Source organism: Siphateles boraxobius, unplaced genomic scaffold (genome assembly GCF_051911475.1).
Source record: "Siphateles boraxobius isolate OS27281-9 unplaced genomic scaffold, OSU_SipBor_1 3, whole genome shotgun sequence".
NCBI lineage: Eukaryota > Metazoa > Chordata > Actinopteri > Cypriniformes > Leuciscidae > Siphateles > Siphateles boraxobius.
The window spans coordinates 685,391-704,295 of NW_027508919.1; the positions used below are offsets into that span (position 1 = coordinate 685,391).

General features: G+C 37.7%; 2 protein-coding genes across 3 annotated transcripts in view; one reads left to right on the plus strand and one right to left on the minus strand.

The window, feature by feature from the left end:
- Positions 1–492: 492 nt before the first annotated feature.
- On the minus strand, positions 493–1,658 carry hrh2a (histamine receptor H2a). Its single transcript, XM_077248059.1, has one exon. It carries the CDS (start codon positions 1,588–1,590, stop codon positions 493–495), a length of 1,098 nt encoding a protein of 365 aa, XP_077104174.1. The 5' UTR covers positions 1,591–1,658.
- An 11,925-nt stretch (positions 1,659–13,583) lies between these two features.
- The window catches only part of dock2 (dedicator of cytokinesis 2), a 146,151-nt gene continuing 140,829 nt past the window's right edge, over positions 13,584–18,905 (plus strand). Inside the window, exons 1-4 of one of the 2 annotated variants that reach the window (XM_077247246.1) lie at positions 13,584–13,821; positions 16,248–16,331; positions 17,495–17,535; positions 17,657–17,712. In XM_077247246.1, the coding sequence (XP_077103361.1) occupies positions 13,779–13,821; positions 16,248–16,331; positions 17,495–17,535; positions 17,657–17,712 (224 nt within the window). In that variant the 5' untranslated portion in view covers positions 13,584–13,778. The remainder of the gene's footprint in view (positions 13,822–16,247; positions 16,332–17,494; positions 17,536–17,656; positions 17,713–18,905) is intronic. The other variant, XM_077247247.1, reaches the window with a different exon arrangement.

Here is an 18,905-nt window from a genome sequence, read left to right on the forward strand (position 1 = left end):
TATACACTGCACACACACACACATATTATGTAAACAAACTTTTATTTTGGATGCTATTAATCACGATTAATCGTTGCCTAGCACTCATATATATATATATATATATATATATATATATATATATATATATATATATATATTCCCATGTGTCAGATTTCACCTTTAAATAAACAAGTTTATATATTTGATTGTTTGTATGTGAAATGTGACCTAGACATGTTTTATGACAAATTCACCCAGCAACTGAACAGATTTCTTGGTGCTTCTACATTATTGTGTTACCTCTCATGGCCACCAGAGGGTGTCAAAAAAGCCTTTTGTTTGTTGAAAAAGTTCCCAATTAATTGCATTTGTACTTTCCTCCCCATGTGTAGTTTGAGTTACACAATCTTAATATCAAGTTCCCTGTGGCCTGCTGACAGATAGCCAAAGAAAACGAGCAGATACGACGACAAAATGTAAAATAAACTGTTATTTTTTACAATATTCATACTACCTTTTATTCCCATTAACTACAATGGTAACTGTTGCACCAGTCGTTGTGTTGCCATCGTTTTCAATCTCTTGCAGCAACACACAAGTTCTAGATCGAAGCTCCGCCCTTTGTGCAGGAGGGGCGTGTCTACTCATTAGCCCCTCCCCCATTGCATTTATCGGTATTTTGCTACGTGTTTTACATCCTCGTCCTCCACATAGCAGCTTGGCGTAAGCGGACCTGAAGTCTCTGTTAAGCGTAGCGTAAAGTATAGGATTTAGCGCAGAGTTTGCGTATCCTAGCCAAAGCACCACTGACTGCGCCGTCCGTGGCGGATTATCTTCGTTGCGTATTCCCATTATCGTGAAAAACGTGAAATACGGGAACCAGCACACCACGAACGCACCAAGCACAACCGCAAGCGTCACTGTGGCTTTGTGTTCGCGCAATGCAAGAATCGTCGCGCCTGGATACGACGACGAACCCCGTCGAATAGAAATGATCCGTTTCGCCTGCATCCTTGCAATGCGAAAAACTCGATGGTAGCTCCAGCACATGGCCACCAGGGGGAGATAAAACGTCACGAAGGCGTCCACCAATACGTATGCTGGATTTAACTCAAATCGGCAGTCTCGCGCAGGGTCGCCCTCGCGAATATTTTGCACGCTCAAGTCTCGCGTATTCCAGCCCATGTGGATGGGGACAAATGAAACGGCAACTGAAACCAGCCAGATTGTCGCTAAAATCGCGCCGACGTGCCACGGAAGCAAAAGCATTGGGTAACGCAGCGGGTCTGTAACCGCAAAGTAACGATCCAAGCTGATAGCAAAGAGATTGAGTATGGAGGCAGTGCATAGCATGACGTCCAACGAAATGTAGATGTTGCAGAAGTGCGCCCCCAGTGGCCAATCGCCCGTAACTTGGTAAAGGGTGGAAAATGGCAACACGAAGGCGCCCAGTAGAAAGTCTGTAACCGCTAGCGAGACAATGAAGCAGTTGGTGACGTTACGCAGGCGTCTCGTAGAGTACACAGCCAGACACACCAAAATATTCCCGCTGACAGTGAGGAGGATCAGAAGCGAGAGCGTTACGGCTAGTGCTATCTGAGATGTCATTCTTTGTTTAGTTGTTGTTTTCTTCACTGTTTTATTGGCAGAGAACTCTAGGTAGACATTAGGTTGTGCGCTTGATTCCAGGGAATGCACATATTTGCATCTGTCAAATGCAATGGATTTTTTTAGGTCAAGATGTTCAGAATGAAAGGCAATGTTTTAGGTCAAAATGTGTGATTTCCTTCACAGTTGTTTCTGTGTGTGTTTATCTTGTTTTCTGTTATTTCTTTTTTGCATATGCCAAACGCATCAATGCAATGCAATTCTTCAGGATGTTTAAACTGGTCTCGGGTGTATATTCCCAACGGTCTCCTTCCACTCTGCAGGGTACGTCCACCTCCTCCATTCATCCATCTGTTCATTCATCCACCTTACGCCCATCTATTTTCTTGTTCCAGACCTCCGTTAGACTGAAGTGTGTCGGCCTCTGCTGGTCATAGTGAGTTACTACATTTTTTTTCTCTCCTGTTAAAAAAAAGAGAACAGAGATGCATTTTTTAGATCAAAGGTTGTCAACCTTTCCCAGGCTAAGGGTCCCCTAATATAAAAAGCTAGACTTTTAACATTGCATAATATATACCATTAATAACATGAACAGACATCACTGTATTATGCTAAATTAGCGTTGACTTTTGCAATACTGTTTTGCAATTAACTGGTTTCAATAGATCTCTTTAATGTGTGACATGATGTTTTATGCTATTTATTTGGGTTCAGTAATTTTACCACATAGCTTGTTTAACCTGTCAGGGAAGTCAAACGCTGCAACTGAACCACAAAACCAAACAACAAGTGAACTGTCACCCATGAAAACTGACCTGTGTTACTCGAGCACATGCCAGCGATGCAGTTTGGTCTGCTTTTTTGTGGCGTTTTGCTCTTCGAATAATATTTTATATGTATTAAGAGAAACAAGGAATGTTTTAAAGCAAGTATCTCTGTATATTCAGACATCTTGCAATAGTGATAATGAATCAAGGTATTTTTCCAGACATACACTAAGGCTGAATCCCAATTCTCTGTCTTCCACCTTCCCCCTAGTTTTGTACGTTCACGTGAGAGTAATGGCAATCCCAATTCTGGTTTTGATCGAGGGGTACCCCTTGGTTGCAAGTAAGCTCGGGAAAATGCTTGGTTTTAAGGGGTATCTACCACTTCCCCTTAGCCCTACCCCTTGATCAAAAAGAGAATTGGGATTGCCATTACTCTCACGTGAACGTGCAAAACTAAGGGGAAGGGGTCAGACAGAGAATTGGGATTCACCCTAATACTGTTTAAAAGTTTAGGGTCAGTATGTTTTTTTGAAAGTTATTTTTGGAAGAAAGAAAATTCTTTTTAACAAGGTATTGAATTGATCAAAAGTGACAGTAAAAGCATTTAATTAAATATAATAAATAAATAAAAAATCCTGAAAGAAATTAAGCGCAGTTTCCACAAAATAAGCAACATTGATAAATGTTTCTTGAGGATTTCTGAAGGATCATGTGACACCGAAGAATGGAGTAATGATGCTGAAAATTCAGCTTTGATCACAGCAATAAATTATACTTTACTATATATTTACATAGAAAACAGTTATTTTAAATTGTAATAATATTTCACTATTTTACTGTATTTTTGATCAAATAAAGTCAGCCTTGAAGAGACTTCTTACAAAAACATTAAACAAATCTTAAAGACCCCAAACTTTTGAACGGTAGTGTACATGACTCTTTACATCCATACAACACAATAGTGTGACATTCAAAATTACATCATTAAGGAAAGATACACATTCTTCCACATAGAACAACAAACATGGCTTCACTGTAAACAATGCAGAAAACAGTCAACAACTAGTGTTTGTTTGGCTGCACGTTGATCATGTTAAAGACATTTATTGCAGAGTAATGTAATGCTTTCTCAGGCAACCACACACTGCGTGTGCGTGTAGGACAATAAGTTGAAAGGGAACAGAATCCTCTAACACTCATATTAGTGTAGCACAACAAAAATGGCACATTACGATCAAAGCCGGAGTGGAGATAATGTCATATCTGCACACATTAGCTTTGTTCAGTGTTCAAAGTAAACACACTCTTTTCTTCTTCCTTTTAGAGACTTTATAAGCACTCGTTAACGGCACATTCCTGGATGCATTGTGATATTCTATATGAATAGATTCACACGACTTGCAGTTTTTCCTTTTTAAAATGCTCACAGACCTTGTTGACCTTGCATCTGCTGAGAGCTTTTCCACGGTGTGTGTGTGTGTGTGTGTGTGTGTGTGTGTGTGTGTGTGTGTGTGTGTGTGTGTGTGTGTGTGTGTGTGTGTGTGTGTGTGTCTGTGTGTGTGTGTGAGAGAGAGAGCGAAAGGAGGAAGAAATTAATATCTGTCAACTGGGTCACTTATACTATGCAGTAGCCTATGTCTCCATTTCTACAGTATGTGTCTTACTATATTGCATAAAATATTAAACTCACCATTTCTGCAGATAGCTATCATATTAGTTATTTTTATTTTATCCCAATGCCATAATGAAGGGAATTTGAAATCATTGTACTCCTTTACTTAGACCGGATATTCATTTCTGTCTAACATGAAAATAAATGTATTCAGTATTCCATTATTTTTTTCTTTCTCTAATGTTCGAGGCAATGTTTTAACTGATTTTTTTAAATTAATTTTTCAATTTATGTGGTTTTTCATAAACACCTTTTGTTATAGAGGTTGAAACTCTCTCTTTACACCCTGCAGTCTATAATAGAAGTGGTCTTAATATAAAAAATGTACATAGTACAACTAGTTTGGGACTGCTATTTAATAGCCTTACATGATACTCTTTATTCAACAGTGCCATGTTAATTTCGTTGACGAAAATAACGACGAAAATTATTCGTCAACGACATTTTTTCACAGACGAAAACGAGACGATAACTAAATAAAACCTAGTTTTGAATGACAAAGACTATGACGAAAATCTATTGACATTTTCGTCAACGAATAAAAACTAGACGAAAATGTTAGATAGTGACGATTTGGGAAGCAATCCGTCAGAACTGATGTCCTGCGTGTGTGGTAGATGCGCACATTTGTAGGCTACTGTAACGTGATCTACCCCGCGGTCATAAAACGTTAAAAAATGTGAACGTCTGGGAGAATGAGTAGAGCAGACATATAGATCTCTGAATAAGAGTGACGATGCAAAAAAGAGCTCTATTCGGTGCGGTTTTCTTTGCGCACACACCTAACCCGAAGCGTGCAGTCATGCACAATACACCTACAGCGCGCGAGTAGGCTACTGAATTGAGCTCTCTTTCGTGTCTGTATGGAGAAATACACAACAGTATGTCTAAATGTCCTTTTTGGAGAGTATTCATGTAAACTATGCTGGTTATGTCTTAAACTGTGAGTGTGTCGGATGTGCATCAGTGCAATTGTATCCGCATGTCATTGGACATGATCCGACGTCTTAAAGTGACAGTGGCAATAAACCTAATGCGGTCCGTGTCCTTAATTTTGATCAAGCAACAAAAGAAAAAGAGAAAAGCATTCACTGTTTGTTAATAGCTTTAATAAGGATTAATTATATTTAATTCATACAAATAAATATGTCTGCTTGAAAGAATAAAGAATGATGTGTAAGTAGTTATAAGGAATGAATATATCATTCATTGTAAAGAAGACTGTGTTGTACTTTAGGAAAAGTGGTTTTATTTCATTTTAAGATATTTTTTAAGTAACAGCAGTTAAATCTGTATCTGTATTGCATGTTCAAACTTAAAAATCATTCATATTAATAGGTTAATAGATGTTTTCTCCGGGAGTATATGGGTTTGGAAATTTTAGAGAAATTCTAAATTAATGCATTACAATTGAACTAAACCCTTTATATTTTAGTCGACTAAATCTACTGTAGATTTAGTCGACTAAAATGTTATTGTATTTCGTCGACTAAAACTAGACTAAAACTAAAACAATTCAGATGACTAAAACTAAATGGCATTTTAGTCAAAAGACTAAGACTAAAACTAAATCAAAATTTGCTGACAAAATTAACACTGCAACAGTGTTAGTGATATTCTTACAATCGATGTGCATATTAAAGTCATGTTAAAGTGCTGAAAATCAAGGGTTTAATGTTGTTATACAGTGGTGGTCACAATTAATGGCACCCCTGGTAAATATGATAAAAAAAATGCCTGTAAAAAAAACCTTACCTAACCCTTTATTTAAAAAAATTAGCAAAAATCTAACCTTTCATTGAAGTAAAAGAATTGAAAGTGGGGGGTAAATCACACGCTTTTCTCCAAAACACCCTTTTTTTCAAGCGAGTCCGTCCTCCTGGAAGTGTGTGAGCGAGCGGCCGCTCTCCTCAACATTGAGTGTCCGGCTCCACAGAGCGCCATCGACCAGGAAATGGACATTTATGATGGGAAACTGCTGGGACCAAGGAAACATCTCTCTTCCCCGTCCTCCCAGCGTGCGCAAAGCACATGAGGAACAACTGGAGCGACCCGCTCGATTTGAAATACGGTCTCGCTGGCCTCGAGGTAAAGGAAATGGTGGCTCTCGGCATGAGTGATCCCCCCCGCCATCGAGCCTGCTTTCGCCAGGCACCTTAACTCCGCCGGCGGACGGCTCGCTCCCCTGGAACCGGTTTTGCTCAACAAGATGGATCGCTTTTCTGCCTCAGTGCACCAGGCGGCTTACAAGTCCTCAGCCTTGGCTGTCAGGGCCCTTAATCTCTCTTCCCTCCTCTCCGCTTACCAGGCGGAGATTCTGGAGGATTTGGGGCAACAGTTGGACAAGGGATCCCCCTCACCAACCCTGTGGAAGGTGGTTTTTAACTGTTAAAGGACAATGATGAACCGAGGGCTAAATAATACATGGGTACCGAGTCTACCGTTCTCTGGGATGCGTTTCCATGATAATCGAATGTACCCAGTTTTAACGTTAGTTTTAGTTTAATCACAGATTAGCTTATAACGCTAGTGTATGGGGCATCGAATAAGTAAAAATAAAAATAGCTAGTTAACACCACTAACAAGGCTCAAAATAGCCCCACACTAACACTGTAGCATAATGAGGGTCTCTACCTGCAAACCGAAGCATTGAGAACTGTGTAAGTTTACGCACAGTTTGATAAGGAGATAATTTAGTAGGAATCAGTGCACTTCACGGATATTAGGCAGGAGCCATCTTTGGAAAACCGTCTCGACCAGTCGACCCACGAACGACGTGCTACGTGAGCTGAACTGTGACTATCGACCAGGACGTAGCACGTCGTTATTTTTACTTATTCGATGCCCCATACACTAGCGTTATAATCTAATCTATGGTTAAACTGAAACTAATGTTAAAACTGCGTACATTCGATTATCATGAAAACGCATGTGTTATTTAGCTCTAAGGCCGTGTGTCCACCGTGTGTCCTGCGTTTTTTCACGCGGCTGGCGTATTTTTTCAATTGTTTTCAATGGGAGCGCCGCGTTTTTAGAACGCCGTGAGCGTAACGAGGCGCTGAGCGTGTATTTAACGCTCAAGCGCTGATTGTTCGGCATTTTTTACTGGTCGCCAAGAGTTGAAAAATGTTCAACTTTGTGTAAAACGCAGTGCTCATCACTGTCACTTTTTACCCAGCCGTCCAATCACAGTGGAGGAGGGGCGGGACTAATACCACACCGACCAACTGTCACAACATTCAATCTGAACAATGATGTCAACCAGCAGAGCTAACCGAACAAAATGGATGAAAAATAAATTTTTAGTATGAAACAAATTATCTGCGAAATCAGTTACAGGTAAACTGTGCCGCGGATACTGTATCATAGCAACGAAGCGTCTCAACTGAAAAAGCGCAGCGCTGCCATAACGCTCTCAAGCGCCCACAGCTAGGCGTTTTCAGCTAAGCGTTTTCAGCAGAGCGTCCAGCGTTTTCAGCTGACTAAAAACGCTTTGGTGGACACACGGCCTAAGTTCATTTTTGGCTGGAATTGTCCTTTAATGACCTCGTCCTCCGTAATGCCCGTCAAGCCGTCCAAGCCTGCAGGCGCTCCATGGCGTTTTCTGTTCACTACAAAACGTGAAACGTGTGTGTTTCTGGGGTTATTATCATGTGTGTGCCACATACATGTTTAATGTCCTTCATGTGCACAGCAGTTATGTGTGTGTGGGTCAGGATTGCAGGTTAATGATTTATGGGATGTGTCAGGCACCGCCTCCCTGGGGCAACCGTCCTTCTCTGGCTTACAGAACCTCACTGTGAGTGTATTGGGGATTCGGGGAGCTGTCCATGTCTCTCCCATAGGTGGATCTCGAACACGAGATGATGAAAGAGAACAATAGGCTACTGTCGTAGGGCTGCACAATATATCGAAATATCGCAAATGTATATATCGCGATATGCATATCGCAATGGCTTGCAATAACTGTGTGGTCATAAAGAAGAGACTCGCTGCTCTTGGCATTTTAATGATCCAAGATGAGTTTTAAGGGATACAATTATTGACTACAGGGGGACTTTAAGTAAAGTGGGACGTTACTTGTGTGTGTGTCAATCATTTTTGAGAAAAATAAATTAGCTTGATTCAAATTCCTAAAATTGAATGACTATGAAGGGAAAATGTGGACCCCACGGCCAAACTATTTGGGAACCGCTGGTCTAGAGCAACATCTGTCTCTTTTTTTAGTTTTTTTTGAGTTCCCAAACGAGCCTTTGGCAAATCTGAGCACAATTTAAGAAACTGAGATTCTTCTGAAACTATAAGGGTCTTTTTCTCTGGAGAAAAATCTGAGAATCATGAGACTTCAGCAAAAATATCATTGCATTGTAAAAGAAACATCTGAGATGTATTCAGCAAACGTGCTTGTTATTCTACTGTATGTGGGTCTCTCTACTTTTGTGTCCTGCTCTTTCTCATTATATCTCAGAGAGAAAAAGCTGTTTTTCCCTATAAAAGTAGATCTTATATAATGATTTCGAAACATATGGACTGTTTAATTAACTTAATGTCAACGTTAACACTTTGTGTGCTGTCTTCAGTCCCACCTGTCTCTGTTTCATTGAGATGCACATTTCTCCTCTGCTATTGCAAGAAACCTTCTCCATAACAGCGTGTTAAACTTTAAACAGATTATGAAATATTTAACATTACCTTCGGCAATGTCAGCATGGCACATCTGCCTTCTGACAAGTCTTTTTCAATTAAGATCGTTTTCAATTTCACTTTCAACTTAAAATGATAGTATTAATGCTGCAAAGTTCTATAAATATGAATTAGCTGTAAAGCAGCTCTGATGCTTTAATAATACTCATAATACTTTCACATTTCAATTTTTTTCTAGAGACAAAGGGTTTAAGAGTTATAACATTAATAACAATGTATAACAAGTCCATAATATATAATATATTCTATATATATATATATATTATAATTTTTATATATAATATATATAACAATAATATATATAACAAGTCCAAAATATAACAAGTCCATAATCTAAGACTAAGTCCATAAAATGACGGAACCCCTAAAAAAATTCTAAATATGAAGCGCCTGACGGAACTCTTTAAGATTCTATGGAACCTTTTCTTATAAAAAAAAAAAAGTTCAAATGTTTTCTCAATGATCTTGCCTGTAAAAGACGCAGGCGGCGTGTTTTGGTGTTATTTTGATGACTTCATGTTCCTGTGCATTTAAGTGGCCACTCTGCTCCGATCATTGATTGGCTTGTAAACATATTTGTCAGTGTTCCTCCTCATTTCTGAGGCTGTCAGGAAGTCTTCGTGGAATACAGCCGCTCGTCTTTTGATTGCTTCTGACAAGCATGGTCGTCATGGGTGTTGGGTTGCTAGGAAACCACATCCTTTTAAATGATAGGATGATTTGTTTGTTATTTCTGAAGTAAACTGAAGAGGTACGATGTGAAGAGGGCATGTGTTTCATCTTGTGATTCCTCTGACGTGCATAAAGAAATTCTCTACATTGATCTCAGATCAAATAGAGTGTGATTCACTTCTTTTAGCATCCTCTGTAGAAATCTGACACACACACACACACACACACACACACACACACACACACACACACACACACACACACACACACACACACACACACACACACACACACACACACACACACACACACACACACACACTCGAAACACAAAAGCGCAGGCTCAAAAGACGATCAGATCACATCAAGTCTGTCAGATAAAGCATCAAGTCTTCTGTTGAAAAGACCAACGGCCACAAACTTCTAATGAACGTCTAAAACAATCAGTCTCAGCAAGACATCCACTGATTCCTTCAACAGCAAAGTCCCAAAAACACTCCTTCCCACAGCGTCTACATTTTCCTGACCTTCTCTATGAATGTGTTTATCTGTTATTTTCATGTACTGTAAACAGCTGTCAGCATTTACCCATTCAGCAGATTTAAACATTTTATTCTAGTCCGCATTATCAAGTACAAAAAAAATTTGAGAATGCAGTTTTAATGTTGGAATGATTCTGCCAAAAGGAGATTTTTTATGTGATGCAGTAGCAGCAAAACTTACCTTGTACGACCTTCATTCTTCTGTTTCTCTAGCCTTTCTCTCTCTCTCTCTATCGCACACACACACACACACACACCGACACACACACACACACACACACACACACTCTATCTCTATAACTCAACACACTTCTTCAGTTAGCCAATCAGATGCTTCTATCTCTACACACACACACACGCACGCACGCACACGCACACACACACACACACACTATCTCTATAAGTCAACACACTTCTTCAGTTAGCCAATCAGATGCTTCTCTATATCTCTCTCTTTGCTTTTCTACTGTAGAACGGTGTGTGTAACGGAGTGTAAGGAGGATGGACCAGGACTCTCTCTCTCTGTGCGTATTGTTTAGTGTTTAAAAGCTGTTATTTTCTTTAAGACAGAAGTCAAATTTACTGTTTAGTTTGTGTTCACCTTGACTACAGAAAGCAGATGTTTTAGAAGTAAATGGGTCAAGTCGTGTTACAAACTCTCCTCATTTGCTCAGAAACGATATTTCTCTGTTTTTTGATTTTTAAACATTTAGATGAAAGTTGTGAGTAAGTGTATTATATCAAATGAAACATAAGAATCTGCTAATTCAGTAAATATCATGCAATTCTTGATTTTGTCATACGTCAGCGTTACCTGACACAGAACTGACACTTAATATTCAACACTATTATTGATCTGACTGCTCTCATGCTATTGGATGAGAACTGAACTGGACGATGACATCACTGTTTTCTCCAGAGCTGCTTTACAGAATAACTCGACTCTTTTCGCATCATCGAATCACTATTTTCCTGTTTATCACTAAAGCGCCTTTTAAAAAAAAACTGCTTTGTATAAAGCGCTATAGAAATAAAGGATACTTGACTGCAAATAAAACCCAGAAGTGAAATGCAGATTTTTCTTCCTTATTGATTTGTTGGTCCTGTAATTGATTTCATCCCTGGACCTCGATTCTTGCCATCCCATAATGTAGATTTACCCGGACGGACGGACGGACACACACACACACAACTTATCAAGTGTTTATTGTCACTTTCGAATTCTTATAAATTCAGCTCCACATCTTTTATATACAAATCAATATTATTACATTTACTTTGAAGTGTTTATTCAATGCTTTACAATTACCTTTTGATTGTTATTATTGATTGTTATCCACATAATTTGCCACGTAGTTGCCATGACTTTCTCTAATAGTGTTTTTCAATGTCTTGTTCAGTGATGAAACGATGGACTGAACCTGCAATGTTACTGTAACCAGCGACGGGGTTTAACAAACATGATCCTGACAGAGACTGACATGCTGGTGAGTATTAAACACCTGAAAATATTTATTATTATTTTTAAATATTTAAAGTTAATCTCTAAACTTTAAATATTAAATTAAAATTTCCCAGTACTGTTGTGGTTAATAAGGCTTTATGTGGTCTGATCCAAATTAAAACCCCTCACATTATCCACTTGAGGAAACCAGCGGAGATGTACAGACCTCTTTAAATCAAAGTGACTGATGCATTATGGGGCGTATTAAGAGGTTCTTTATGCTTCAACAAAAGGCTGCGTTTATTTCTGTGAGAGCTGTCCTGTTTTTCAGCACAGATCACAGTAGGAAAACACAAAGCCGGAGCATTTAACGGCCTCCAGCTGATTTTATAATTGCCACATGCATAAATGTTGGTATTCATTGATGAATCTTCATATATGGACGTGTCACGTGTATGTAACTGAAATTTGACGTTTTCTGAACATAACTGTGTGTTCTGGGTGGTTGTTATGTGGTTTCTTTCAGGTCCAAGTGAAATGATTTCACCCCTCAAGTCTCTATGATATACTTTTCTCTAAACATGAGTCCTTCGGGATTTTTTTCAGGTAAAATGTATGTTGATCAAGTGTTCTAAGTATTGCTTACTCATATTTAAAAAAGCAAATAATAACTAATGCAAAAGCGCTAAAACTTTAACTTAAACTAAAAAAACAACAACAACAGGAAATACAAAATAAAACCGAATTAAAAAAAGACCCTTCTACTCAAAAAGCTGCATAATGAACTCTGAGTGAGTGTTTTCAGTGCAATTAAAACATTTGTGTTACCAATATAATAAAAGCTTCATTGAAATTTAAACGTATTTTATTTCAGCTAGTTACTAAAGTTACAAAATTTCTCATTTTAATTTAGTTGAACTGTGATGTACTAAAAAAACTATACTAACTATAAAGACATACTGAAAATTTATAAAAACACAACTAAATTAATACAACTTTAAACAAAAACGAAAAATAAAAACGAATTAAAAACAGACATTTCTGCTTATCTACTTGTGTTATTTAAGTTTTTATTTTTGTTCTATTATAATTAGCTTTTATTTTTATACATTAAGTTTTCATGATCATTTTTTAGTAGTTTCATTATGTGCTTTTATGTATTGATAATTTTTTTAAATCTTGCTATTTAGATTTAATTGATTTTATTTGATTTTTATTTCCACTTAACAATTTAAGTTCTTCAACTTATTTCAGTTCATTGCCAAGGCAACATTATATAGACATAGCCTACTTAAAAATAATAATAAATATGACAAAAACACACACCAAAATCACTAAAACATTAACAAAAATAAAACTAAAATTGTAAATAAAAACAAATTTAAAAATAAATCTCTATTTGTGTTATTTTAGTTTTTATTTTAGATTTATTATAATTTAATATTTTGAATTCGCTTTTGTTTTTATTCTTTTAGTTTTCATGGTAATTTTTTGTTCCGTTTTTAATAATCGTGCTTTTGTCAATTTATTAGTTTTTTTAAATATTGCTTTTTATATTTAATTAATTTTTATTTCAGTTTTAGTTTTAATTTTTAATTTCCAGTTAATAGTTTTAGTACTTCAACTTATTTTTAATAACTTACTTTATATTATTTATGAGCTTATTTCCAAGGCAACATACATTCAGTTTGATTAAAAAAATATATATATATATTTCAGCTTTATTTCAATGAACAGAAATGTTTTAATATTTTTAGTTTTAGTTAATGATAATAATAACCCTGCTTCTATTCAGCAAGCTGCATGATGAAGTCTCTCAGAGAGAGTTTGCGGTGCCCTCTGTAGGCCACCGAAGGTGTTGCGCCTGAATATTGACATTATTCTGATGTTTGATGAGTACAGTTACAGAGCAGCTCGTTTGTGTGTTTGTATAAACCCGCTTGCATTAAATCTCTCAGATGCATAAAGCAAACATCTTAGGGGAATCTGTGCTTTATCTCGTCCCACACCAGATGTTTCCTCCTGCATAAAAGATTCATAAATGATGATTTTTGTGCTCCATCACACACCCTAATACCCTCACTGTAGATCAGAGCAGAGTTTGGGACTCAACACATACACGATCCATATAAAAGCCATTGAAACGTGTGCTTTAGTCGTCATGCTGAAGTTGTGCTGCGTATGTCAGCCGATGGAAGGCCAAAAGAGGAAGAGGAAGAAGCAGACAGTCAGACAGAGAGGAGGAGTTATTTCTTATGCTGGTTATTTCTTACACCCTCACCCAAAAAAACAGCCGGTGTTGGACATTAGAAAGGAACCGAGATACTCGTAAAGATTAAATACAGACAGAAAGAGACGCAGGAGAGCGTTTTAAAGTCCAACCAATGGCTCCTTGGACAAAAACTAGCTCTGAAAGATATGGAGTTGGTGAGTTTGGCCTTTTTTTTGTAATTCACCTGTGCAGGAAGGAATGTTTTCTGTGTGTTTGTGTGTGTGTTTGTGTATATTCCTGGCGCCACTCGCAGCGGCCGTCTATAGTTGCATGAATTCAGTTCCTATTTCTCAGGATGTGGGCAGAGACGAATCAGTCAAACGGCTCAACAGTCACTGGCCTAAACAGATTGCAGCATTTTATCTTTTAGCACTTGTTTTTTTGCTTTGCAATCCTGCAAATATTCAGATTTATGATGATGCGGTCTTGCAATGCTTGTTAGCATTAGAAATGCATTGAAAAAATGGTTTATTAAAGTCAAAAATATAATTTAACGCAACTGAATACACCTGAAATAACTTCTTAATGACCCTCTGCACATTTTCACTTATTACAGTCTAAAGCATTTGCCTTTTATGTGCTTTAAGGTTTGACGACATTTAATAACTCAAGAGTCCTGCATGAAATGAGATCTCTTTAATATCTAGATTGTTTCTCATAGACCGCAATGAGAAGAAAAAGCAATCTCACACAAGCCTCCTCCAGAGCTTCATCTCACTAATGTCTCAAAATGTGCTCATATTTGCTCAAGTGTGCAAACAAATCTCAGTTTGAACTCAAATGTTTCTCATAAAATAAATGAAATCAAATTCTAAACGTTAAAAAAAATATATAATAGTATTTGAATTACACTAAAATAACACTAATTGTGTCTGTTTTCTCTTAAGGAATTACAGGAGAAACATCTGAGACAAAATAAATTAAATTAAACACGTGAGAACTTCATTAAGTCTCTGATCATTCTATGAGAAGAAATATTTCATGCAAATGAGATTTGAAATCCATTTTAATCATCAGAAGTTCGTTCGTGAAACGTCCAGGAAGAGCAGTGCTAGCTTGAGATGGTGACGCTGATTAGAGTAACTTTATTTAGAGTTGTTTGTGAATGTTGAACTGTCACCTGTAAAACATAATGCTCAAAATAATGAATTGGTTTGAGTAGAGCCAACTTAAATGAAACAAATCATTTCAATCAGATCAACTTTTATGAACTTTCTTTTTCTTTTGAGTTAACAAAACTGACACATTTTAAGTAATCTGAATTGTTTCATTGTTTTGAGTTTCATGAACTTGTTTCTTTTAATTCAGACAGACTTAAATTTAACTAAAACTGGACTGGGAGTTCTACTTCCCAGCATGCTTTTCCATGACACTTAAAAGGGAGTGTAAATGCTAATATTAAGTGTTATGTAATGTTTTTGTGTGTGCAAGATTAATGTTAAGTGGTAGATTTAGTAGTGTTTAATGTTTTGTTATGCTAGTTTAGAAGAGTTTCTGTTATGTTGTTGTTTTTTGGTTATCATCATGGTGAAGAGGGGAGCATGAGCTTGGTTTGAGAGCAGTATTTTAAATGTTTTATATAAGTGCTATGCTATGCTAATGCTATCAAAGCACTGTGTTACCAATTAGCATGGTGGCATTTATTGAATTAGCTAGTTAAAGCTAGCCAAGTTTCCACTACTAAAAATATTTAAGTTGAGATTAAAAGAAAAATTAAAATTAAAATGGATGAATTAGCTTGCTCAAATATTTCAAGTTAAGAACAATTAAAATGTGCGAATACAAAATAAAAATCTGCAAGTTCTGCTTACTTCAATTTTTTTAACTTAAGGAATTTAAAGTTTAAGTAACTGATTACTTAAAATTATTTGACTTTTGCCAACTCATTCGGGTTTATTTTGAGAAAAACAGTTTTGAAATGAATGGAAAAGTGGTTTGACTTCTGATTGGGCAATGTTTGTGCCTCTGATTCTGATGTAGTCAGCAGTTTTGTAGCTCACAATAGTGAAGAAATAACGTTATTGCACATACTAAAACTTTTGAACTAATTCATTAAAAAAGCTTTCTGCTTATGTAAATGCATATGAATTGCTTATTTAAAGCCATTTTAATTGTAAACATGCTGATGGCGGCGTGTATCTCTCTCTCTCTGTGTGTGTGTGTGTGTGTGTGTGTGTGTGGTGTTGCACAGGAAGCTGCTTTGAGAGGAAGTAGGCCAACGAACTCGTACTTGCAGAAATAAAGTGTGTGTGTGTGTGTGTAATATGATGTTCTCCATCTCTGCAGTTTAATATTTCCACGTCATTGATGTTGGCTAAAGAATTAAAGTTCAGTGCATGTGTCGTCCTGCAGCGTTTGTGCTCCAGACATGAATTGCAGGACTTTTTTCACACCAGACAAGAAGAAAGCAAAGTAGTTGAGGACAGATTCTTATCGTTTGATGTCTTAAAGGGAGCATTAAAGGATCTCATTCTGCTATTTTGATGGGCATCACTTGAGAAATAAATCCAAACTGTGACTTCACTTTATGCATTTTCAAATGCATCTGATGAATTTTATGCAATTTGTATTTTCTCTGAAGTTAAATGGAATTTCAACGCCAAAGCGGAAAAGCAGTTGTCCTTGTCTGTCGGGGACACGGTACACATACAGGAGTCATGTGAAGGTGAGGGATTCTGGGATACTTGCTTTACTTTTGCATTTATGCATTTAACAGAATTTGCTTCCAGGGAATTACATTGCATGCAAAGTCTACATTTGATGAGTTCATGCGTTCCCTGGGAATTAAACCCATGGCCTTAGGGTTGCCAGCGTCAGCTCTACTGTTTGAGCTGGGTTTTTAGGTTGTGTTCACACTTGGCATGTTTGGTTAGATTAAAACGAACCCTCGGTGTGATTGCTCTGTTAGTGCTAAGGGTGTATTCACACCAGAAAAAGTCCGCTAGTTCACTTGCTTTGGTCTGGACCAAATGCAGTGTTGACTTTTGTTTCGCTTTCACTCTGCCCTTTTTGCAAGTGAACCAAAAACGAACCAAAATCAGGACCTGATGTGACTCTAAAAAGGACAGAACGCTCAAGCATACCTGTTTTTCTCGTCTTAGTCATGATTTTGCCCATCACAGTTCACTACAGACATCAGAACTGCAACTCCTCACAGCAGATCTGGGTTTGTGTGTGACGGAGAGATTCCTCCTGCTGTTTTTGACTCCTTTATACATTTTATAAGCTCTTCAGAAGGACCAAAAGTGAACTGAACTACAAGTGTGAACACCCTAAAAGACACTTAATAGTCAGCAATATTATTGATTTGACTACACTGACACTATCATATGAGAACATGAGCTGAATTATGACAGTGTTGTCTTCTGTTGAGCAATTTTATAGATGAATCGAAGTTTCATAATTGCTGAATTCTGCAACATCAACGCTGTTATTGAACTGAATCAACACTGAACTGACTCTGAATAATGATACTGACCTCTTCTGTATTCCATTTTTGAACATTCCATTTTATTGTCCAAACTTTATAGGAATGTTACTTTTGAATGTTCTCCAAACATTCTGAAACAATTAATAACATTTAAAAAACTGGACGAACAACATCCAAGTAAAACGTTTCAGAAAAAAAAGTCTCCATGAATGATGTTTAATAATGTGTTTGTGATAACATTTTAAGAACATTAGACCAGATAACTTTAAAACAAATGATCTGTTAATGTTACAAGAAGAACATTTGTGCATAACTTTGAGAGAACCTTGCCAGAATGTTGACTATTGAAATGTTCTCATAAATTGCCTGAAATATAAACCAGTCTGTTATTGTTCCAGGATGGTATAAAGGTTACGTGATCAAGAACAAAGAGAGAAAAGTGAGTAAATGCATATTTTATTGATAGTGTTTGTACAAGAGCAGAATGTTCTCTTCCTGAATATCTGATCTGAACTTCCTCTACTACCTGCTGGCTGATTAACTTTCTTCCTTTATTTAAGGGAGCATTTCCTGCCAACTTTATAGTGCTAAAGGAAGTCATCATCGAAAAGAGAGGGTGAGTATGTCTTTCCATCAATCCAATCAATACCTCCATCCATCCATCCATCCATTATTCTCTCTTTCCATCCATCCATTCATCCATCATTCTGTCTTTACATCCATCCAAATCCATCCATTCATCCAAGTCCCATCCATCCATCCATTATTCTCTCTTTCCATCCATCCATTCATCCATCATTCTGTCTTTACATCCATCCAAATCCATCCATTCATCCAAATCCCATCCATCCATCCATCCATTATTCTGTCTTTCCATCCATCCATCATTCTGTCTTTCCATCCATCCAAATCCACCCATTCATCTAAATCCCATCCATCCATCCATCCTTCTGTCTTTCCATCCATCCTTCCATTCATCCATCCTCCATCGTTCTGTCTTTCCATCGATTCAAATCCATCCATTCATCCAAATCCCATCCATCCATCCATCCATCCATCATTCTGTCTTTCCATCCATCCATCATTCTGTCTTTCCATCCATCCATCATTCTGTCTTTCCATCCATCCATCATTCTGTCTTTCCATCATCCAAATCCACCAATTCATCCAAATCCCATCCATCCATCCATCCATCCATCATTCTGTTTTTTAGAGATGCACCGATTGATTGGCTGGTGATCGGAATCGGCCGATTTTCACTTGATCGGCCATGACCGGCGACCGGCCGGTCAGTCTGTTATATTCTGATTTTTTTGCCGGTCAAATGCACTAGGGCGCCGCATGATTAACATCGCGCAACATCAGCATCACACGTGCACACGGAACGCACATGTAGGAAACCTTGTGAATTACGGCCGTTTCAAACCGCAAGCGTGAGCAGCGCGTTTTCCCCCCCCGGTGTGCATGTTAATCAATGAGTGCATTCACACCGAGAGCAGGAGCAGCGCGCGAGCGCCGAGCAGGAGCGTCGCGTGAGCAGCAGTGAAGCGCGGGTTTCGGCGCAGAGTCTATTTTTGCTGCTCACGCTCAATTAAAGTGAAAGCACCCTTTTGTTGGACAAAATACATATGATTTCACCCAAAAAGTGGCCAGAATTTGCATGTCTGGTGTGTTTTAACAAGAACTGGAGTAGGCTATGTCAGAAAATAAATTATTTGTATTATTTCCCAATCGTTTCCCTGCACTTGGTCCACTTGCCCGAGCTTAGTGCTGTTTAGCCTGGCTGGACATGTGGCAGAGAGAGAAGAA